Raw genomic sequence first — 25,449 nt, 5'->3', positions numbered from 1 at the left:
ATTCATGTCAATATCACAGCCTCACTCCTGGCTCACACCCTTGAGTGGCTCCCTAGACTAGGCATGGAGGCAGCAACTCCGCAGTGGGTGCCACACCCTTCCCGACCTGCCCTTGCTGACCTGGCCAGCCTCATCTCCTCTCATTCTTTGCCTTCTTAAGAAAGGTAATACAACTGCAGTTTCCCTCAAATAAACTCTGCCATTCCTCACTCTGACACCTTTGTTTATATTCCATAGGAATGCCCATTCTAACCTCTTCAGATTCCCTTCATTTTGGCTATTTTTTCACCATCATTGGAGACTTACACAAAGACCTAATGAAAGAACATTGAATAAAGAGATCCCGTAGCTATGAAGATTGATAACTACTAGACTAGGTCCAAAGTTATCAGGTCAATTACAAAGTAAAGCAACAGGATCATGATTTCCAGCTACTTTAATTCAGTGGTATCAGTAACTGATCTAGAACTTCTTTGACTGTAACAATAATAATATTGCACAATCACTGGAGGAATTTAAAGGAACAAGAGAAAACTCAAATTTTGGCTTCATAAGGTCTTACTGCCCAGCAAGACACATGAAAGGTCCTGAATAGGTATTAAGAATCTACAGAGTTCCCTCCTGTTATATAACATCTACTAACAACTTTAACTTTAGACTTATTTAGCTGCCTTTTCAACTTGAGAACAATCTAATCAATTTGCTATGCAGGTAGTAGAATGACAGTGAGTCTTTGTCTCTCGGAAAGGCTACCTTTTCATTGCTAGGATCATACCTTGAATTTCAGAGCAAGTCTTGGTTTCTTTAGACAGTGCAGAGAAAAATACATCTCTGTATTTGAACACTACAGACTTAAGTCAGGAGACTCAAGGCTTTAATCAATGCAAGACAAAAAAGTAAACCTTGAGTTTGCAATGCTAAGGACACACAATGGGGCAAAAACCCAACATCTAATGGTTCTTTATGAAATAAAAATGAATCTGAATTATATGTGGTAATGAAGGAGAAATATGATGCAGAAGTGAAATATTATACACTGGATATCTCACTAACGCCATTAGTCATCCGAACTTATGGGAGGCACTATGGGAAAAACTCAGTCAGATTTAGCTTTTACTCAGAGCTTTAGCCTTATCTTTGTGGCATAAACCAAGAATCAGAGAACACCAATGTGGGATACATATAGTGCCTGGGATTTGGAAAATGGGTTCTTAACATTCTAAATTTATGACAAAGCCATGCCTGGTGCTAATCAAGGCAGTTTGAAAAAGGGGAGTATTTTGAAAAGCAAGCAGGAAAAAAAGCTTTTGAAAGGCTTTTCTCTACGAGATTAGGTTTGTAAAAGAATTTTAGTCAAAAGTGCATGCATGTATGCTACAATTAAAATAAATTCAGCTTCATTTCAATTCATGTATTCATTAATGCATTCAACAAACATTTATTGAATACTATGTGCAACAACCAGGAGAAATGGAATTCTAAAGACAGAGATAAGATACCTCTGAGACACTTCTCAAACAGCCATCCTCCGTTTTTCTAGGGGGTTGCAGGGAGGTGTCATGAATAAGAACAATTAATGGAATTAAATAAATAAATAGTCAGGAATGGTGCTCTCCAGGCCTCTCTCTTTTGCTAACTGTTATTTGGAGATAAATCACAGCTAAAGGAACACAAAATGTATATATTAACAGATCAATAAGTATGCATCCAAAGGACTTGGGACAATCTCAATTTTAAATATCCTTTCTTATTTTCTCTACAAGTATGCTCGTATTTGTCAGATTGCATAGCCCAATGCTGACCTGGGACACAGCCAGCTAGCTGTGCACAGAGAGGGCATCTAAAGACTTCCTGGGTTTTCTAAGGAAGAATAGGAAATGGCAAATTAAAGGCTCCTTAAGCAACATTGAATTCAAGGGTAGCGAGGGCAAATCTAGGGCTTTGAAGCTCCTTGCGCAGAACTGCAAGAAGACAGGACTGGGCAAAGCAAAGAAAACCGCACGGGCTGTTTTCAGGAAGGGAACTCTGTGGAGACATTTCTTTAGAATTTGGTAGGAGGTCAAATAGGACAAAATGAAGGGAAAATGAAGGAAGCTCATCCTGATCATTTTGTGAAGGTCAAGGTAACTTACAGAAAGATTTGCGTCAACCCCAGAGTCCTCATTTTGGAGCTCTAAGTAGCCCTGGTGTTATGTTTTTTGTTCTTTTAGAGAACAAACCATCCCATTCTTGGAGAATGGTCTTGGATATCTTCCAAGGTAAAGTGGTTATCACTGCCCTACAAGTAGATGAACAGGTTTATTCAGGGACACTTAGTCCTCACAGATAGTCCCTTAAGTTAAGGAACATTCTGGGGAATATGCCTCAATTCTATGTAAATGACATTCACAGAGACTTAACTCTTCTTTATTATCTGGTTGAAGGTAGAGTTGCCTATTTAGAGTCAGAAAAGTCTGGATTTCAATTTAGTTCTACCACTGGCTGACTGGGAAATCTGGGGCAGGCTGTGTGAACCTCTCTGAACCTGTGTCTCATTCACCGAAAGGTGACAGTCTCTTCTCTATAGAGTTTGTAAGAAGATTAAATGACCTAAAATACGTAAAAGTGCGCTCAAAATAAAATGATATATAAATGATAGTTATCAGTACTCTTTACCAACATTCTTTGACCCAAGTGCAATGGTATGGAGAGAGACTATGCTAACCACAAACAAGGCAGGGCTCTTGACCAGTGAGCTCAAAAGATATATTACACAATCATATACTTCAAAAACATATTTACTCCTTGATAACATCAAATTCTGTTTACAGTGTCAGTTCCAACTTTTTATTCCAATTTGACTTTGACCCCTACAATAATTACAGATTTAGCATAAATGGATATTACTGATTATTCTCAATAAAGTGGAAAGAAATGTTTTCTCTACCATGGTCTTCATTGACAAATGATCTTAAAAGTAAGGCCAAAAATAAAGCTATCATTAAAACAACAGCAACAAAAAAAGTTCAATATTATCTCCTGGATGGTACTCATGTGATGTTCTTGCAGTATTTTCAGGTTTTTACCAAACATTTCCTGAGTATCCATTAAGTATTTAAACCATGCTAAGTACTATGGAGGATATGAGGATGATTAAGATACGGTCCATGCCCCAAAGACACACACTAGCTCATTAAAGAGAGGCACTGGTAATAACTGATAAAAAGGCAAACTGTCAAGGAATTTTCTGAGAAAGGTCCAAAGTGTTCTGGGAATAGAGGCAAAAGACAGATTTCTTCCAACTGCAGGGATCTAGCAGGGCTCCATGGGGAAAGTTATTTTGAGCAATGTGACAGAGGATAGGTGTGATTCCTTTGTCAGATATGGCAGTGGTGGGTTAGAGGTTAGCAGTTAGGCTGAGACTCAAGCTTGAGCTTGACCCCAAAAGTAGATGAGAGCAGGATGTATTCAGAAATACTAGCTACAATAGCATGACCAGAATACAGGGAGAACAAAAGAAGATGGCATCAAAAAAGCAGGTCAAGAGAATATTGTGGAAGGGTTTGAATGCCCCGCTAAAAAGCTTGATTTTTTTCTACATGCAGAAATCCAGTGAAAGGGGGAATGCCATGATGGGTCTTGGTTCTGGCAAGATGTACAAGTAGAGTCAGTATGGAGGATTTATTGGAAGGGTGGGGAAGAGACTAAAGGGAAGCCAACCAGATAAGGAGTTATGGCCATAGGTCAGAGGTGTTAAGAGCTAGAAGGTGGGCAGTGGCAGCAGGAAGCAATGGATGAATGGCTGTTTGCTTTTTCATCCTGAAGTGGCATACTCCCGAGGACACTGACCTCAGACACACTGTGTTGCCTATGTTAAGAGCTCTTGGTGCCTTGGGCTCAACCAAAGAGATGAAAGTACTTAAGACCCACAAATCTGAGCAACAACTACTTTAAATCCTTGCTTGGTGGCACTTGTCTGAAGAAGGCACATTGTGAGTTAGAAGTGATCATGTGAGAAGACTTTTTAAACCAGGGACCTGTGACATAATAAATGTAATACAAAACTAAAAGTCCAATGATTTGCATTATCCTGACACCATACAATACCCCAGAGTTTTACATCTTTGTCCTCCCTGCAGTCATTGTGAGAGTTCTTTAGCCTTTTTCCTCTTCTACAATTTCTGCTATTTTTCTATGAATGTCTTTTACAGGTGATGGCTGACAATTGGAATTGTCTCACTAATCTGCTATGATGGTGAACATAAATAATAATTTCTGCGTTTGATGATGAAAAGTAAGACGAAACAATTGGTTTCCCAATATGACCAAGCCAATAGTCCTACTTTCTTAAATGTTTGAGGTAGAATAATACGGCCAAACACATGTAAAAAATCATATAATCATAAAATTAAATAACCTACTGTTTTCTTAAATTCTATTCTCAAATATAAAATCAAAGCCTCGGAGGCACATGCAGCAAGTCAAATACCACCATCAGCATTAGTTCCTTCACACCTAAAATATGAGTTCTTCATCATACTATTGCATTCATTGTCTTCTTTCAGATAACAAAAAAAAAAAAAAAAAAGAGAATCTGCAAATGGAGCTAAACAGATTATTTTAGAAAACAATTAGACATAAAATGACTCTAAGTGAAGATTCCTGGCACTTTTCTATGTGTGCAAGTGTATGCACTCTGCATACCAATGACAAAGCTAGAAAGAAAACTCACCTGTTTTCTTCCTCAAGATCTGCTAGGATTCTCTCTAGCTCCCCTCTTTCCTCACTCTCTAAGGAAATCAAGATCTGGGCAGGACTACGAGGCTGGCTCAGGGGGGAGTCCTGGTTCAAACTTTGGCAGTAATGCTGGATTAACAAATGTTCATCATCTCTGGAAAATAAAATCAAAGGTTTTGGTTTTTCCCCCCCCTTATTTTGCTTTGGGGGTTAGGGACTCAGGAGTGTATTTGAAAATAGAAACATTTATTTGCTCTTAACAATTAATTAGACCTTTTTTCCTGCTTCTAAAGACCTTTTGATACTGTTGAGGTTGTGATCTACCATTCTATTGGTAACAATTCAAAGTGTTTTCTTGCTCAAATTTTCAAATGAAATTGATTGGCCTATTTACATGGATAAATGAAAGGCAGAATTACAGAAATACTGGGACTCTACATCGATGTTAGTCAATAGCTAAAAAATATTAAAAGACATAATAATTGCTGTATAATGCTTTGGCCACCAAGCCTGTCAAGATAATCTGTTCACTAACCCACGCTATTGTTGTACTGAGTAGGAAAAAATACCTTGCAGCTCTAAAAGTAACAGAGGAAATATTTTCTTAAGTGGAAGGCAATGTAACCAAAAAATATTGCTTCAGTAAGTCAGTTTTAACTTATATGAGTCATTGAGGCAGAATGACAACAACAATTAAACTGGAGATAAATGATTGTTTCATTCAGTTATTGTTTAGACAGATAAACAAAAATTGAGGGGAAAAAAGCCATTAAGGTGACTGATTAAAAGAAGACTGAACATCTCATTCCTCAGGGCAGAGCTTTTTCAAATTTAAGTTTTATTTATTTTAAAATTTATACATAATGGTTTTAAGGACTAACCTTGGGGGAAAAGGAGGCAAAAAGGCTTATATTTGGGGAGGCAGCTGCAATCTCTCCTGGAAACTAGGAGCTCTCTAATACACAGGACAAACTTTTTTCTGAATGCATTGCTCCAAGCCCCTGAAAGGCCTGTTTACCTCCAAGTTATAAGAATTTCATTCTGTCCATGATGACAGGCTAAAGCTCTTTGTTTCTGGTTAGATATCATTAAGATGATACACTAATATTCTCCTCTCCATACCCACTTAATTTTCAGTTGAAAAAAAAATCTGAAATTTAGGAAAAAGTCCTCCTCATTTGAATTATTTTTGTCTATCAAGCCAGTTAACTGGTTTAGATGTGAAAAGCTGACTAAAAATAATTATTGGGTATTAAAAACACATTTAAGTGAGGTCAACCAATCCACCAAACCACTTCCCCAAATGTGCCCCTAAAATGCCATGATTTTTTGCCATCCAACATTGAGTCAAAATAGATTTTATGTCCTCAGAATAAGCTAAAGCTTAGTTTAAAATAAAACAAAAGCAGCTTTACCACCTAATTTATCACACTCATTCCAAATTCTGAAGTTTTATTGTTAGAACTTGCCATGTTTAATTATAACCTAGAGTTGTAACTACACTTTTCTTCCTGTTCTCTTAGGCAGTCAATGAATGACAGCCACTGTTACACAGATACAACTTGAATTAATTTGAATGTGCTAGAGCTTCTAATATCAAAATCAGTGAGCCAAAGAAGCGCAAGCTATTTACATTTAGTTGATTCTTTGGCCACATATTTTACTGTCGAAGTATCTTATATATTAATACCATTAATACTTTTTCCCATAGGTAAGAAAGATAAGGCATCACAGTTATGGTTGGGGAAAGGCTTGTTTGTTTGTTTGAAGTAACTAAGTCATATACAAATGACTGAGGGTTGACTTGATTCTTTATTATTAGCTTGATCGTTTATGTACCAGATTAGATTGTTTTTTCTCATGTCTTCAATAACTAGTTACATACATGCCACTTTGATACTATTTCTTTTGGCCTAATCCTTATGAAGGTTCTTTTCTCATCTGAGCATGACTTTGTGCTACCACACCAACTACATATGATAAATTTATCATTCTTCCCTTTGTCTATATTCTCCAAGATGGGTGAGGTATCCATACTTTATCAAACTAAAAAGGCATCATAATACTTTGACTAGATTTCTTCTCTTTATGTTATTTATTCAGTTGGCAGATCCTTATTTTTTTCCTTCATATTTGCCTCAATGCCTGCTCTCTGTACCTCAAGCCCTGGTCAGCATTTACTTGGTTCACGGCAATGTTCCCTTATGCCCTGTATTGTGAACACTGCCCTTACTCTACAATGAAGCCTCAGTTTCCCTGCCATAGCTGTGTTCCCTGTTGCTTTTAGCACCACTCTATCTCTGTCCTTAAAGTTTAATAGGGTTGGCTTATCATCCTGCTAACGAACTGTGACCTGAATTTTTACTTCTCCTCTGGAAACCTTTCATAAGATTGCCTCACTCTGTTTATCTTGTGAAGATGCTAAATCACAAAAATCGACTTCTTTGGATTTCTTGAAGGAAAATGCCTAACTAACCTACCATATGTGAATAGCTATGCTATACCAAGATCACGTTTCCACTCCCCATGAGTGGAGAAAATAGTGCTTAGCCATCACTTTAAAATTAATATCCTATCCCTTTAAATATCTGGCAGGTTTGGTCAAAGATTAAGCATTACTATAGGTACTTGGGACTCTGCAATTTGTAATCATATGGTATGAAATAAGTTTAAATAAGAATAAGGCAAACTATTTTTGCTACTCTGAATGCTAATAATGCCAGAATTTGGATGAGCTCATTCCATGCCAGGGCATTAAGAATTAAAGGAAAAAAGTAAATGAATGGCTCCTTAAAAGATCAAATGAATATGATGCTAATTCCTATATCCTGTGCTATCCTACCTCTAAATCCCTCAAAGCAATTTCATCGTCAGGAACATTTTGTAAAAAGAGATGGGATACTTACATGCTCTCATTAGGAGAGATGCTATCATTTAGATAAGATCCATTGCTGTTTTCCATTTCTGCTAGCCTGATAAAAAACGTAAAAGCTCATTAAAACTTATGTGACTTCTTATAATCTAATCAAGACCTAATCGAACATTTCTGAAAACTAAAGGATAAATCATGGCAAGAAGAGAAAGGAATCCTTCAAATTAAAGGATGTGTGTGTTGGCTTAACCATTTGAGGCAGTGTGTGGTAGACCACAGCTAGTTAGTAGCACTACATTTATGATATAAATTCTAAGGAAAGTTGTATTTCACTGTTTTCCCCCTACAGATCGATCTTGCTTTCACTGAGAACAGGTCTTTGTTTTCAGAAGAAAAGCTTCCCTAACAATAAGTGCACTCCCTACCTTACACTACCCCTTGTCTTTTAAGACAATTACTACTTTCCGCTGATGACAGACTTACACAGCTAGCTAATGCTTTTTGCGATTGGTAAACATGTCCAGCAGTTAGAATATTGACAAAGGATGGATGCACAGTAAGCTCTCGAAACATTCTGCCACCAATTTTTACCTTTAAAATCTTCTTCACCTCAGGCAGTTATACAGGTTTTTTGTTTGCATGTTTGTTTACAACTAAAAAAAAAGTTAACCAAACTCTTACGGATTGATTTAACAAGCGTAAGATATTTTAAAATTAGTAATTCAGTTTTTAGGTATAAAAATGATCTCAAACACAAAGAAGGTGAGACAGAAAGGTCCAAGGATTAGGAAAATTAATTATTCTCTTATTTACAGTATGTCATGTAAAATAAATACACAAATGGAAAGCTGATGCTTTCATATTCTCTACATAATACAGTATCATTTTTTTCATATATGAATGTCTGGTCTAGCAGTTTTCTAAGGAGGTTAGACTACTTGTAAGCCAATTTAGTAAATATGCTCAGTATAAAAAAAACATAGCAAGGCTACCGGAAATGTTTAAAAGCCAGGGTTAGGGAAGATTATTCTGGACTAATGTTCTTGTTGGTGACCAAAAACAACATGCAGTGGAACGGCATGCACGTTAGAGGGCAAGTTGATTAGTAGGAATCAGACAAGTTTGGGGAAAAAAGAAAAGATTTGTTTAAAATATTATAGGTTAGCTTTCCTTGGTTAGTTATTTCAATCAATATTTGCCTGGCATTCAACTAGTCTCATACCTGCTAGCATAATGTTCAATGCGTGAATGAGTATCATCGTGTGAAAGCTGAGGGGACGAGGCAGGCCTATAAGGCAGAAAATGTGATTAGTCACAGATACCATCCATTAATGGAGAAAAAACCCCACCACACAGTTATGTTATACACATGGCCTAGAATGCTTTTATTCTAATTCTATGGATAATGTATACATTTAGCTGCTCCTATATCTTAAATATTATCAAGTATTTTAAAATCCAGGTTTGTGAGATGATTTCTCATACTTCTGCTTTTATTAAAAGCCATGAAGAGAGGCCAAAAGCTTCTCTGGAAAATTCCCATCATAGAAAAGGTTGGGGGAGACAGTTTCTAGGTAGCATTTTGTCCTCCTACTTTTTAATTTCTCATATCCTATAGTTCTGAAATTGTATTAGCACTATGTGGTTTAAAAATTTAAATAGTTTACACCTGCACCATTTATAGGCTATCTTCTTATTGAATGAAAGCTGTACATTTGCCTAGATATTTACAATTATTTTAGCTTCAAAGAGGCTACTCTAGTACAAGACTTCTTAAGATTCCATGTATCAAGATGTCTTGATCTATGCAATCTTGTAAAGAAGAAATGTATCTTCCAAGTCAGCAGCAAGACTATACTACTAATTTCTAGCACAAAATAGAATGACCCAGGATTATATTGTGAGGTTTTTAAAAAGAATGACTACATTTCATAGAATGTCATGATATCTGAAATATTTCTTAGGGATACTGTGTGCTAAAACACAGGTGAGAAAATAAGAGGAGATCATCAGCAGGAATAGTCTATATGCTTTTTGTATATAAACACCTATCTTTTCTTATCTCCATAGGCTAGAATTCTGGTAGGGTTAACATTTTTTCATCCTTTCATATCTGATCTATTAATTATCCTTGAAGTTTTTATAGTATCTTTTGGATTAACCTTAGGAAAAAAAACCATCTGTTCTGAAAACCAGTTTAGGCTTGTACTTTTTGTTTTAATTGGAATAGCACAAAAGGTCTCTTCCATTTCTCTGCTGACACAGAAAGCCCTTAGGTAAAGGCATAAATCCAAAAGTCAACAATAATGTAATTCAGAGAGGACCCTGGTTTAGCACAATGTCCAAGTAGCACTGAAGGACTTGGTTGAAACACTAAGGAGAATGTGTTTGTTTCTTCTTACATTAAAAAAAGAAAAAGATGTAGTTACCAGTAGCTAAGCTTGCATTAGAAAATGTGCCAGAAATTCCTATTTCTTAATATACTACAGTAAAATAATTACAACACACTACAGCAAATAACTAGGGAACTGGAATTCTTCCCTGAGAGATCAAGGTCTTATTTATGAAACCAATGTCATCTAGGTCAAGTGTAATCATAATCAAATTGAAATGAGTTATAAAGACGTTTAAATTGTCAAGAGGAAACAAAAGGATGACTACTCAATTTAATAAGCAGATCCAAAGATTTCCATGTGAATCTTCACTATAGTTTTGGAGAGTTAATCTGTTAATCTTCTAGAACCCTGGCATAGCCCATTATTAGAAAAATGCTAAGGTTTGTTTTGAAATCTTCACTGCAGATCAAGATAAATTAATACTTGGATTATTTGTATTAAAAGAACTATCTTTTGGAATAGACCAGTCTTTCAATTACATATTTTTCAATAAGCAAAAAGCCTACCATCAGGGAAAATACATTAGTAGTGTTTTCCCTTATAACAGTTGCTACCCTGGAAGTGTATAGAAGAAAGAAAGCCTAAGACCTTGGAGCATAAGTACACCAAGAAAAGAGGCATATAAATCCAAAACACTTTAATACCATTTTATACAGAAAATCTTATACAGAGCTTTAATTCTTAGCCTCCAGGATAATTCCATGTTATTTTTCTTATTAATATCTGTGGCGCCTATCACAGCATGCATAAGCACAAGAACTTATAATAACCAGAAATCTTAAAAAATATACACTAAAAGAGGCACTTATTAAACCAGAAAATGAGCCGAAAGGGAGTACTGGTCAGAGATGAATCATTTAAAAACCAAGAATTAGTAAAAATACAAAGCTACTTAATCGACAAAGAAAACTAAGTGCAAAGCCTTCTAAAACACTTCCAAAAGAAGGTAATAATACTGCTCCCCCCTTCCCACTTCCTAAATACAAAACCATATACCCAGAAGGATTACTTACTATTAGAGTTAATGACCCACTTGGTCAATTCTATCCCACCCACCACCACCTTATCTTTCATGAAAACTCTATTAAGTAAAAGTTGACATTCATTTAGGTTTCAATGCAGAATCGCTCAAAGAATATTGTTTGACTGGCTCACTTATCGACAAACAATATAAAGGCCTATGGTAGCTTTAGTTTAAAGTAATACGACAAACACAAGCAAATAAGAGTTTAGTCTAAGGAAAACCAAAAAGTCTGTATCTCTGGAAACTTTCAAATTCTGTGATCCATATCAAATGGATTAAATACTGTAATCATCATAGGGTTTGTTAACATTAGATAAAATTCTTGCAAAATAAAACACGTTAGGACCTGGCTCTTATGCCTGAATAGGATGGCTTTGTAATATATTTTATATAGTATTTATAATCCTATGAATAAATACTTTAAATATAATTACTGCTATTAAAGAAAACACAGACTTATACAGAGCTTTAATTCTTAGCCTCCAGGATAATTCCATGCTATTTTTCTTATTAATATCTGCTAGGTTTGTTTTCTTCCTCAAAATTAAAACTTGCCACTATTTCTGAATAATCTAACCAACTCTTCATAAAAAAGACAAATTGGGAGGTGTGTTTTAGTTGTTAGAAAAGATTTTTAAATAAAAGATGTTATTAATTTTAAAGTATTTCAGCGTTTAAGAAAGACAAAATCTTCTACTTAAAATAAGTTACTTTAAACTGATTGTCATAATTTTTTTTTTCTCATTAGCTTATGTGTAGCTCCTTTTTGCCTTTCAAGAAACTATTAATTACTCTTTATTATTTTGTGCTACTTTTATCTATGTATTCGTAACAGCTGTTCTTTAGCATATTTGTCATTTGGATTTCTTACTTGGTTAAACTTATTTCAACATAGAGTAAATCCATTCACTTATCACGATCCAATCAAGCTGAAACTGTAGTGTATCAACTCTTTAAAAGTTTCTTATTTTTGAAAGGTTGTAACTTCTATAACAGACTACCTGGGTTAGAAAAAACAATTTCCAAGAGGCAGAGGACATAACTGAATCTAAATAACTCCCAAAGTTCTTTAAGCACGATGATTAAATAAATCAGAGAATATACTACTTATAGCTACCATATCTCAAAATTAAGGGGCACAATAACGAAGTTTTAAAAAAGAAAGGGAAGCCTTCCACTTCCTTTAGGCCCATAAAGACTGAAAATAAACCTCAATTAATAATTTGCATTTATCACTACAGGGTTTTTATAAAAGGACCTAGTTTAAATTAAATTATACAGTGGAACAATAAAAAAGACTCAATAAAAAGAAATTGAATTCTTACATAAGCTTATCTTCCGAACTGGTCATTTCCCCTTTATACATAATAGAGCCATCTGATTTTCAATAAATATTTAAATAAAGCATACTTTGAAATACCAAAAGTTTGTTATAACAACCCTACATAATGTAGTTTTAAAACAGGCACTTCGTTTGCTAATATATAAATCACAGGCCCCAAAAAAGAGTTTTCTAACATTATAAACTCTGAGATAAATCATCTGCTGGTATCTAACCTTAGTATTATTAATACACACCAATAGTAACAACAAAGACTATAATATACTTTCCTCCTAGAGCAAAGGTATAATTATTTATGAGCTGAATATTTAGTTTGGAGAGGAGAGCAAAGTGAGTTTAGTTCAAAATTTGGAAAGCCTTGTATATAATGATTAGTCAAATAGCATGGCATAACCCGATAAACAGTCCGCACACCTCATTAAAATTATTCAGCCAAACTCAACATCATACTTTAAAACGAATTCTGCTGATTTTTAATAGTTCACTTATAACAGACCCTAAAGATTCTAAAAAGCATCGAATCTCAAGAAGTATGGCTAAAGAATGTTATGACGTAATCAGAAGGTTCTTCCTTGCTTTTATATGAAGAAATATATAAACATGTCTCCCAGGAATACAGCTAAAACTCCAGTAACTTCTTTGATTATAATTTGAATTCAAGCCAGGATTTCTGCTGGTTTGAATTTCACCTGGTGGAGGAACCGAAAAACCCACTCTGATTCTCCTGATCTGTGTAGATAGTACTTTCAAAGTCTCATCAAGAAAAGAATAAAACAAACTGAAATGAAGGAAAGGGAATTAATATGTCCATAAAACAAAACAAAACAAACAAACAAACAGAACAAAAGAAAACCAAGCGAGCGAATGTGTTGGTGGTAGCGGCACCCTTCAGCAAAAGTACTCACGCAGAATCTACCGGCCAGAAGTTGATCAGAGTAACGGGACTGCAAAACAAAAAATGAGGTGGTGAAGAGAGACACACGCAAACTCAGCTGCAAAAAAAAATTTACTGAAAGGTCAAAATAAATAAAATCCAGCCAATTAAGTATGAACCATGGAAAGCAATAGCCAAACCAAGGTGTAAAGTGAATTAAAAGGAAAACAAACAGTTGTGTGACTGCCATCAGAGTTAAGGTGAAAAAGAGGAGTAGGTTTAAAAGAGGTGAAGACATCCCTTTGATCGTGAGTACCATTACTACTTACTGTGAAGTAGTTTTTTCCTGTGATTATATTTTCTCTTGAGTAGAAACAAGTGACTAGATATGACCACACAATGAGATACAAAAAGACACACATTTACTGATTTGTGAGAGAGGAAAATCAAAATGAAATACTGGAATCCCTCATTTGTAAACAGTCCCATATTTCTTATAAGGCTTGTAAGGTAATTAGTGGCTGTATTGTTTTGTGGGTTTTTTTTTCCCCTGTGAGATAAAGTTTAACTTTTGGAAAAAGAAATTGTCAAGTGAAGTGGGGAAATGGCAACTGGACATCAGCTTAGTTTTCTCTTTTCAGCTAACGTAAATAAAAAGAAAGAAATAGAAGAGACTGTTTGCATTTGGGAGTGAAGGAGGGTGTTCAGCTGAGAGGAGTTCAAATATACATCAAATAAGCGTTTGTTCTGCTTTTGCCACTACTCACGTTTCCATGTTGTCCCCCTCTAAGACAGTCTGCACTGGCAGGTAGCCCATTCGGGGATGCTTCGCAAAATACCTTTTGGTTCGAAATTTGTTTTTTAGTACCTTGGCAAAGTCTCGAACATCTTCTCCTGATGTAGTCTAAAAGGGAGATCATGGTGAGATCAGATTTAGGACAGTATGATTTCAAAACTAATGACCACTCCAGTCTCCTGCCCCATGACACTTGTTTTGTAATTAAGGAGAGTGTTGTGGTCGTGAGCAAAGGCTTTGGAATCAGACAAATGGGGCTCCAAAACCAGGCCTGGCATGTGCTAACTTGGGTGAGTTATTTACTTCTCAGAGACTCTGATCATCAGTAAAATGGGAGCAATAACACCTCAACACATTGTTATGATAAATAAATGAAGCATACAAGCTTACTAGGCTACTTAATAAGTGGTAGTTTATAGGTCTTAAGGTCAAAAAGGTGATGTTAAATTTTACCACACTTTATGGTATTTTAAAAACTACTTAGTACATAATGATAGCATGCTTCACCCACTAAATTTTGGTCTATTCACGGCATGGTACATTCTCAATCACTGACCATCTCTATAAGAGGAATAAAGGTGAGAAAGGCAAATATCTGGGAGGATCACTCTGATGATGGAAGAGAGAGATGCTCTAAAGCAGAGTTTCTCATACTTTGATGTGTATGGGAACCAGCTGCAGATCTCGCTAAAATGCGGCTTTTGATTTAGAGCATCAGGAGTTGGGGCCTGCAGTTTTGCATTTCTAATAAAGACCCAGGTAATGCCAACAGACATGTGATTGTTGGTCAACAGACCATATCGTGAATAGCAAGCATGTAAAGTTTAGAAAAGAGGAGAATGTAAGAATTAAAGAAAGAGAGGAGAAACACGAAGGGTGGCTCTACAGTAAACAGGGACAGGTTTATTTTAGAGAAAACAAACCTGAGAGGAGCCTGTCTTTAATTCTTATGGAGATTTGTACTCAGGTCTGTCTGGCCACCAAGTCTACGCCCTTGCCATTGCACCAGTGATTTTTCACAGTTCTATTGGCCACTTAACATTTTCCTAAAACAACGTCTTAGGAGATGGCTTCAACTCTTACTTATAGAACCTTGAGCAAATTATTTAACCTCAGGATCTCAGAGTCCTCATCTGGATAGAGGGGATAAAAATTATAGTACTTATTTTACACAGGGTTGTTTAAAAGGTAAATGCCTACCATTTAGTAAGTGTCAGCATATAAAATGGATTTTTAAAATGTTGTTAGTATGTAGGACAGATAATGAACAAGCAACATTGATTAAAAGTGGTAGGTTATGAATTTGGGGGAACCTAGAACCATACCCCATATTCAACATGCCTCATGGCCGTAAGATCGCCCCATACAGCCTCTAAGGCTGTGCAAAATAAATGTGAAAACATCTTCGATACATTCATGCACACAGAGTGAAAACCCTATTTATTCATCCAACTCATGTTCCATATGTGCCAGGCACTTCCCTAGGCACCAGGGATAGGGTAAATTCTGAAGCCTACAGTTGAGAGCCACTTTAGCTGGGGAACATCTGGGGAAGGGACAAATCACAGCATTACACATGATCTGCAGTACTGTACAAAACTGAAATGTATCCCAGGTGAACTAACTCTCAAGTCAGGCAGGTGTCTAACTTACCGGAGTGCAATATTCCACCATGGGATAGTGCATTTTATGGCCTTTTGCAACTCGACCAGAAAAAAAGCAGCTTTGGCAGATGTCATAATTAAAGTGCTTTAGACTCCTGTACCTGATAAAGAGCAAAAACAAACACATATGTATTTCTTCGAATCAAATTCCCAAAGAACACTCTTTAATAAACCTTCTACCACGTTCTAATTCGAGAAACAGAATGCAATGTTCATTAGTCCCACAAGGTAAGTGATTAACTTCCTACCTCCAGATTTCTCCGGTGCCTCTCCTACAGTATCAAAACATTTTGGCAGAAAGATTATCCTATAAACATATGGAAGGAGGGAAGAAAAACTCAGCTCTTATTTAAACTCCACTAGGAACTCTTTGAGATTAAGTAGGAAGGTATTGGCAAATTTCCAGTCTTTTGAAAACCAAATACCCAAATTTAAAAGAACTTCCAGGAGAGACAGACTGATGCCGTGCATGCCCCTTACCCATCATGGGGACAAAAGTTTTCTGAAGCAATTATTTTCAAAAAAATTGTCAAGTAAAGCAATTTCATAAGACAAAAGAAATGTGAACAAGAACTTGCAATTAAAACAAGTCTCACTTTAATAATGTTTTCTAATTGACTGATGTGATTCATCTTCAAACAGTTACTCGAATGACCTCTTTTATCTCTATCTCTTCAGAAATCTCTCACCACATTACCTACAAATGATAACCGAAGCCCCAAGAGAAAATGAAAATTGGATTAGATGGAAGAATTTATAATTTGTAAATACCAGTTGGTACATTTCCTCCATTATCAGAATGTGATATTCTTTGTTTCATACTCTCCTGCCTTTTGCTTTCTCAGATAAGAACCTTAGCCAATTCACATAAACATATTTCTTATGTCACATATGGGGAAGTGGGAAGGAAAGCTATCATTTTTAGATCCCAACCATCTTTCAAGAGGGGAAAGGAGGAATGAGAAGTGCTGAGTCCTAAAATAATGTAATTTGCTAAGGGCAAAAGAATTGCAGGCGAAAGTGCTCTTTCAGATCCTCCAAAGCATTACTCTTTAGTTTATAAAAATTTCCCCCGTATACAAAAGCCCACTAGCTAAGGAAGCAGAGAAAAGATAGCTTAGAAATCTAAAGCAGTCACTTGTGGCTTCCCTTCCCCACTCCCCACCCCATGGCATCATTTTTACCTGCCACGAAACCGGGAAGGAAAGAAGGTATCTTGCAAGCACTGCCTACTCACTGTTGTCTATCTAGGCTTCAGAAACCTCTAAAAGTTTTTGTAAAACCTCTTTGTAAACAGCATGACTATGCAAGGATAAACACCAAAAGTTAAAAAGCACTATGAATAAAAAGCATGCAATAGTACAAGGTAGTTATTAGAAAATAAAGTAACAAAACCAGTTCACACATAACTGGAAAAGAGTGTTTACTTAGCTGCTAAGTGGATTCTGCACAGGCATAGACCATATAGCTAGTTTACAACTTTGTGGCTTATTCATCACTATGGAAACCTTCATGTTGATTCACACATTTAAGGACATCACAGTTTCAGAATTAGGATTTAGGATTACTGTTAAGTGAGATTAATTCATTAAAAAAAAATCCGGTCTCCCCAAACAGGTCAACAGGGCTAAAGATTTAGTTAGCCTTGTTTTCCATGATATTTTAAGAATATCAGAATAACCTGCTATGTTTCCTATGTCTTTCACTTATAAATATATAAGGACTGGTTGTTTTTTAGCTGCTTTGTGAATCTTCCATTTACTTGCATACTTTTTATTCCTTTAGAAGTTCATTGGGATAATATACAAAGAATGTAATCAGATTCACAGATAAAGAAGTAAGTTCTCAGATGCTGAAAACAATTCTTGTTACTTAAGGGAGAAAAAAAAATGGTGCAAAGTGAATGAGAGACTGAGCTACTATTATGGTTCCTCCCAGAATAGAATCATCTCTCAGTTTTATAACTGATGCTTGGGAAGTTTCTATAAACAGAAAAGACCGTGAAAAAGGAAAGATGGTAAAAATGTTTTGGTTCCAGGAAGGAGGAGGTACAGTTCATCTGTAATACCTCCGTGAAGACACGCGCTTTGTCCTGCTCAACCAAAAATGTGGTTCTGAAGAGCTGAAGAGTGAAGGTGGAAAGGGACACCAGCCTAATAAGTGAGATCCACCAAAATAACCTAGCCATCAGGAGGGTGATAGGAATGATCGATGTTCCAGCCCAATCACCTTCTCTCCCACTTTGGAGAGGGACGAACTAACAGCAACTGGCACAGGAGATAAAAGATCAAGTCATAAAAAGGTGAAAAATGATGAGAAAAAAATGACTTTTTTTGTTGTTGTTGTTCCTAATACCTGAATCCAATGATTGGACACTCCTTGCAGATGTTACATTTGGCCTGATGCTTGGCAGTTTCTGCAGCAGCCACTCTGTGCAGGACGGGCAGCCACACCATGGACTGGGGTTCCAGTCTCATCCAGTCTAGGAAGAGGGCCGCTTCAATCTCTGGCTTATTATTAGCCTGCAAAGACAGGAGGGAGAGAGAAGGAGGACAAAAGGATGAAAGAAAAGAAGGCAAGATGGCAAAGGAGTTGTATATCAGTTCAATTAATAAGTTAAACAAAAAAGAAAGGAAGAACAATGGTTGCAAAGCTAGGCTGGCTTTTCACAGCTTGTTTCTGCAAATGCTCCCTAATATCCAAAGCGCTACCTACTCCTAAGGCTTTGGTAAACTGCCATTACTCTTTGTGGCTACTAGATGACAACAAAAGAAAATAAAACCAACAAATGAGAAAGGTAAAGCAAACTATACACCTGAGCGAGACTATGTTTAATTCTAATTTTTGAACTGATACATAAAAGTTAGCCAGAAGTGAAATGCAGGTGTTTACTGATAAAATTTCAAAGGAGGGGGACAATTGATTTTTTTCTAGATAATCTATTTCTCATAGAATCATAATGAGTGGCTTTAAAATTCATCTGGTTCCCAAGCCTCATCTAATAGACAAACTGATTTTGTAGATCAGAAAAGTCGCTTTTCAAAGGCCATACAACTAGCAGCAGAGTTGATAATAGAATCCAAACCTCCTGGCTTAGTGCTGTTTTCATGATGCCCTGATGATTCTGTCTGCCTATTTCTCTCTCTCTTTCAAAGTCTAAATGTAAGAAATACCATTCATCCCAGAGAGGACAATGATCTCAACAATCTCAAAATACCATCATTTGATTTATATGTTACTATATTCATGAATTTTAATTATACCTTATTTTTTCCAACCCTATAGGATTGTTTTAATTTTTTATATTGTTAGATACATTGACCTATATATTGACTACTTTTTTGCTCTTCATTGCTTTCTTTCATTTCCAATCTTCCATCTGGGATTAGTTCTGCCTGAAATATGTCCCTTAGAATTTCCTTTAGCTGTTGGTGGTGCATTTCTCAAGCTTTGATTGTCTGAAAATACTTTTTTTTTAAATCCATATTCCTGATAGTTATCTTCATTAAATATATATTTTTTTTGAGAATGAGTCTAGCTCTATTGTCCAGGCTGGAGTGCAGTGGCACGATCTTGACTCACTGCAATCTCTGCCTCCTAGGTTCAAGCGATTCTCATGCCTCAGCCTCCCAAGTAGCTGGGACTATGGGCGCACATCACCACACCCAGCTACTTTTTGTATTTTTAGTAGAGATGGGGTTTCACCATGTTGACCAGGCAGGTCTCGAACTCCTGACTTAAAATGATCTGCCTGCCTTGGCCTCCCAAAGTGCTGGGATAATAGGCATGAGCCACCGTGCCTGGCCCAAGTATAAAGTTTTTGATGGAAAGGTTTTTGGGTCTTGTTTTTATTTTGTTTTTGAATACTGAAATATTACCCCACTTTCATGTATCTCTGTTGCTGTTGAGAAGTCAATAGTAAAGATGACTGTTGCTCCTTTAAAGATAATCTATCCTTTTCCTATCTTGTGCTGTGTTTCTAGGATTTGATTTAGACTGCTTAGGATTCACTGGACTCCTTAAACATGTGATTTAGAGTCTTTAATCAGCTCTGTAATCTTCTCATTCTCTCAACAAATAGTGCCTCTTCTCCATTCCCTCTCTATTCTACTTTCAGAACTCTGTTAGATAAATGTTAGACTTCTTCAATCTATATTTCTCTGAACAGGCCTTCCCTAGTTTCCCCCGTCTGCCCCACATCTTTTTAAAACATCCTTATTTGCTTCATTCTTTCTAATTCCTTCTGCCTTACTGTCTGGGTATCCATTTCTCTTGCCAGTCTGCTGTAAACCCATAAAGGTTTAAATTTTGATTACTGTACTTTTGATATCTAGAAATACTACTTGGTCATTTTTAAGGTAACTTCTCAAGTTTGTGGTTCCCTGCAGATATTTTTCAATGTTGTTTTTTTTTTCTAACTGTATAAACATAATTTTAAAAAATAATCTAATAATTCTGGAATATGATGTTATTGTAGGTCTGCTTCTACGGTTTGCTATTTCTTCTGGTTCTCATTCACCTTGATTTCTTTCTTTTTCCACCTTGATTTCTTGTGTGCTAAATGTTTTTTACTACGTACTAAATTGACCTTACAAATATTTTCTAGAGATAAATAAAAGTTTGAGCCTAGAATAAAAGTGCTTTCTCCAGAGATGATTTTCATTTGCTTTTGCCAAGAACCAAGAAGCATTACTTATTCCACAGCCAATTTCAGTTGAATATATGACATGGGGATACTTAGTATCACACAAGTAATGGGTATTTAAGCTGCAAACCCAAGTTGCTTCTCTTGTAATGTGATTTGCTGATAAAGGACATATCCACATTTCAGATAGAAAGGCAAGAGGGTTTAGACTGACAGGTCATTTGGTTTATAACACCGATCACCTCAACAGTACTCCAGTCATTACCCCTAATTCTAAATTTAGCAACACTATAATAAACTGTTTAACTTTGGATTTCCTAGCTGCAAAATCATATCAGTTCAAACTTCTGATCAAATGCTACTGTTTACCAAAGACCTAGAATCAACCTAAATGCCCACCAGTGGTAGACTGGATAAAGAAAATGTGGTACCTGTACACCCTGGAATACTATGGAGCCAGAAAAAGAATGAGAACATGTTCTTTGCAGGAACATGGATGGCGCTGGAGGCCATTATCCTTAGCAAACTAATGCAGGAACAGAAAACCAAGTATTATATGTTTTCCCTTATAAGTGGGAATTAAATGATGAGAACACATGGGCAGATAGAGGGGAAAAACACACACTGTGGCTTATCAGAGGATGGAGGGTGGGAGGAGGGAGAGGATCAGGAAAATAACTAATGGGTACTTGGCTTGGGTGACAAAATAATCTGTACAACAAACCCCCATGACACAAGTTTACCTCATAAGAAACCTAGACATGTACCCCTGAACTTAAAAGTTAAATTTTAAAAAGTTGTTGCTGAGCACTTTTCTCTGTGTAGAGTTCCATTGCAGAGGTACTTTGTGGGGAAAAGAATGTTTATAAAGAATTATGGAATCTAAAGATGAAAAAGATCATGCAGGTCAATTCATCCTTTTGGCATGGCACCACAGAGCTGTAAGACTTTCAAGTTTCATTTGAGTCCAAACTCAGCATTCATTGAATCCAAACTCTTACCCATGCCAGTGTGTGCTTACAGCCACTACACCACCCATGTGAGGGAGCTAGGAAACATCCTTAGAAGGTGATCTTGAACACCTATGTCCAGATAACCCTGTCAAAAGTGCTTCATCACATTGAGCTGAAATCCATCAGCACAGCATATAGGAGTAGAAGTTCCAGAGTGAAACCACTGGAGTTCAGATCTCAGCTTCACCACTCACTGGCTGTGTGACCTTAGGAAAATAACTTTATCTCTCTGTCTTAATTTGTCTCTGCTACAAAGTGGAAATATTAATAGTGCCTACCTCATAGAGTTATTTTACGATTACGTGAGTCAACAAATGAAAGGCAATTGGAACTGTGTCTGAGACATAGCAAGAATCATGTTTGCTATTGTTATTGTCATTTTTATTATCCATCTGACCAGCAACCCAGAAGTTCTTGTCTTTGAACAGCTCTTTAAATATTTTACCAGAGCTGTCTTGTCTGTCTATGCCTCTTCATTCCTATTCTTTTTATTTCTTCTTCATATGACACGGCTTAGTTTGCCATTGTCATTTAGAAAACTATTCTTCAAATATAATTGCTGAGAATGTACCTCTATTTCTCCGGACAGTGTAACTGGATTACTTTCTTTTGTTCTGTACTGTAGGCTCACATAGGGTTCCTACTCAACTAAAATCTCTGAGTCAGTGTTTCCCTGTATGTCCAGCAGATCAATCGTCCAGCAAAATGCTTCATGAGAAGGTCAAATTAATTAAAGAAATACTGCACATTATATCTGCCTCTTAAAATTCTTAGTACACGTGAACATATTAAAAGCTGAGAAGGTCATCAGTAAAGAAACATGTTAATCAGCTCTGGAATCGTCCCAGATTCTGAGAATGAGAGAGAGAGAGAGAGAGAGAGAGAGTGAGAGAGTGAGAGAGAGAGAGAGAGAGAGAGAGAGAGAAAACACGCAAGAAAGAGTGACTGCTGAAGGGGCGATTTAATAACAGTTTTCAATTACGTGAATGGCTCTCACATAGGGGCCTGTGACCAGCTGTTCAATCTCTCCACTGAGGACAGAACAAGAAGAAACAGACGTAAGCAGCATGAAGAATTTAGGCTGTAGCTCATACGGAAGAATTTCCTGATGCTGAAAGTTGTTAAAGCATTAGTGTGAATTACCAAGGGAGGCTGTAGAATGTTCTTCTACTCTTTCAGAATACTATAGATTCTTCTGTGCTTAAATGTTGAACATTCTGAAATTTCTGTCTAGCCCCTAAGATGCAAGATCCATTATTTTGGCTCTTTTAAAACTGCTCACCTATGCCAACTGACAGCACTGAAGACAAGGTATGGGGATTCACATTCTCACTCTGTTTCAATCTTTCATTTTTATGACAAACTATTCTATATCCTAGTGGTATATTGCCTCTCCTTTTGTCTGGCGATAAAGAAGGAAAGAATTAAAAACCAGGCAAGCTTCTGTAAAGACCTAACAGAACTAGAATTAAACCCAGCTAAAATTACATTTCGATCATTCTAGAAAAAAATATTTAGGGATAGACTGGAATAGCAGGAAGTTATTAAGGTCAAAAGATAAGTATGATGGCATTCATTGGACTGAGATAATCTTTGTAAGTACCATTATTTGTTGAGATACATAAAAGTATCAGATATATTTCCCTCTCAGTATCAAGGGTGACCCTGTCCTCATCCCTAAACACCAGTTTCAAGCCATCCTAGCAAAATCTCTTGGAAAGGTCATTTAGCCCTGGGTTTTGTTTTGTTTGTTGGCTTTGTTTTGTTTTGCTTTTGCTGTTGTTTTGGCAGTAACTCCATTTTCCCCTTCTATGTCATGCACACACAAAAAGCAAAGCTATCACAGCTCCTTCCATTGTGACAGTCACAGTTTGGAATTATGTTGGGTTTCTCCTCTTTTTCTGTTGGTCTTCACCTGTCAGCAACTATCCATAACATAAAGGCTGGGGGAAGGAATCAGTTGTCATTACTATTGCTCTGTTACAACACATTGGAGGGTGGCTTCATACAAATGTCACCTTTATACAAATATAACAAAGTATAAAGACAGTTAAAGAATTCTCAATATCTGGAATTTCTAGCAAAGGGATCTAACTATCAATATAATAAGTTCAAAGGGCATTACATGGCAAGTGTGGAGGTAGGAGAGTTGCCAGGGTTCCGAGTAACTTTTGGATTTCTTTGATGTTGTGCTTTCCATAAATCCTTGGACACTGAAGGGCTAACTGGCTGCCAGGAGGTCCACCTGAATACTCATTTTTCTCTCAAGGTAATAACACTAATTCATGGCTACAGAAGAAATGCAATTAAGTATTTCTCAGCAAGCCCTGAATCCCAGCTACCATAAACATATACGTTGTATTTTTAAGAGAAGGCAATTGACATTTCAATTGTGAGGTTTGTGAAAACCATGTGAATAGTTAATAAACTACAGTAATTAGTACAGTTGTCCCTCAGTATATGCTAGGGGTTGCGTCCTGGTCCCCCGCAGCCCCACTCCCACGGGACTCTTGAGATACAGCAAAATCCATGCATACTGAAGTCCCACAGTAGGCCCAGCTGAACCCATATCCGCAGGTTTCGCATCTCTTGAATACTGTATTTTTGATACGCATTTGGTCGAAAACAATCCAGTTATAAGTGGACCCACACATAAGTGGACCCACACAGTTCAAACCTGTAGTTTTCAAGGGTCAACTCTATATAGAGAAGTAAACATTAGGCAAGAGACTGTGCCCAGTAATTCTCAGATAACAAGAAACTACCATCCTGGAAACAATACATAACGAGACCTCATTAATTTCTTTCCAAATTGCAGATTAATTAAAGACAGGAACTATACTTCTGGACTCTGTTAAAATCTGCTGAATTGAACAGTGGGTGGGAATTCGGCTGCAATGTGATCACAAGAAATAAAAGGAAGATTATAAAATCTGTATGAAGTCAGAATTTTAAAAACCTGCCTAGTCATCCTGAAGAGCAAAAACATAAACTTATAAAGATTTTGTAAAGAGTAGAAGACAAAATAAGTTACTTTCTCAAACTGTCCAAAATTTACTTTATAGATTAAAGTAAATGTCCTTGTGTTGGTTTCTCTGTGATGGTATCACACATAAAAGGCTAACAGACTTCATCTGGACTTAGAAGGTACGTGTAGAATGATCTGGCTTAAAATATAGGTATACACAAAATTCACACTTGGGACCCTTGAAAAGAACTGCACAGGCAGATAGCTTTTCTCTAGGTCAGTGGTTCTCAACCGGAAATGATGCCATACCCCAGAGGAAATATAACAATGTTTGGAGTGTCAACCAAAAACATCAGAGAAAAACATCTCCAAATATGTTGAATTTATTTCTGATTTAGAAATGAGGATTACAACCCAAGATGCATTTGAAGAGGAGACGACAGAGGGAAACTTTTATTGGTAAAAGCAGAAGTTTACATAAGCTGCTTGGAAACATAGTTCATTGGTTTCAGATGCTCAACGCCAGAACTGGTGTCAGTTTATTAGTGGAGATGCCATTACTGGGCAGATGTTCTTTTGAGAGCATCTTATGTGCACTGCTGCAGTCCTAACAAAGGAATTTCTTGTGGGGCGACTTTAGAAAGTCCTTGAGACAGTCTTTATCTCAGGCATGTAACCATGAACGCTCCTCCTTTCATTCTCTCCTGGTTCTAGTTAGTTTGGGACTGACAAAAAGTGATTTCATCCTGCTATCTTTTACGGGAGACAGGGAGACATTTTTGGTTGTCACAACTGGCGGGGGGTGAGGGGGTGCGTTGAGGTGGTGCTACTAGCATTTAGTAGATAGAGGCCAGGATTCTGCTAAACAGCAGTACACAGAGCAGCTTCCCACAACAAAAAACTAGAATGATTCAGGCCAAAGCATCAGTAGCACCAAGGTTGAGAAACCCTGCCCCAATGTTAACATCTTACATAACCATATGGTTCATTTGTCAAAACTAAGAAATCAACATTGACTCATCACTATTCACTAAACACAGACTTCCCTGAGAGTCCTGCAGGGCATTTAATAAGCCGGCAACTATCCTCTACAACACAGAAATTGGGAGGCTATGATGGGCCTATTCAACTGCCAAAAT

General features: G+C 36.7%; 1 protein-coding gene across 17 annotated transcripts in view; it reads right to left on the bottom strand.

Moving 5' to 3' along the window:
• Window positions 1-25,449, bottom strand: part of LOC105490348 (dystrophin) — a 2,266,916-nt gene that overhangs the window by 45,749 nt on the left and 2,195,718 nt on the right. For 12 of the 17 annotated variants that reach the window (XM_071089080.1, XM_071089083.1, XM_071089086.1 and 9 more), the window contains 7 exons: window positions 18,040-18,206; window positions 15,674-15,785; window positions 13,992-14,128; window positions 13,256-13,294; window positions 8,811-8,876; window positions 7,623-7,688; window positions 4,712-4,870 (listed from right to left, as the gene is read on the bottom strand). In XM_071089080.1, the coding sequence (XP_070945181.1) occupies window positions 4,712-4,870; window positions 7,623-7,688; window positions 8,811-8,876; window positions 13,256-13,294; window positions 13,992-14,128; window positions 15,674-15,785; window positions 18,040-18,206 (746 nt within the window). The remainder of the gene's footprint in view (window positions 1-4,711; window positions 4,871-7,622; window positions 7,689-8,810; window positions 8,877-13,255; window positions 13,295-13,991; window positions 14,129-15,673; window positions 15,786-18,039; window positions 18,207-25,449) is intronic. The other 5 variants (XM_071089081.1, XM_011755860.3, XM_011755858.3 and 2 more) reach the window with 2 other exon arrangements.

Source organism: Macaca nemestrina, chromosome X (genome assembly GCF_043159975.1).
Source record: "Macaca nemestrina isolate mMacNem1 chromosome X, mMacNem.hap1, whole genome shotgun sequence".
Lineage (NCBI taxonomy): Eukaryota > Metazoa > Chordata > Mammalia > Primates > Cercopithecidae > Macaca > Macaca nemestrina.
This window is presented reverse-complemented; position numbering and strand designations above follow the sequence as displayed.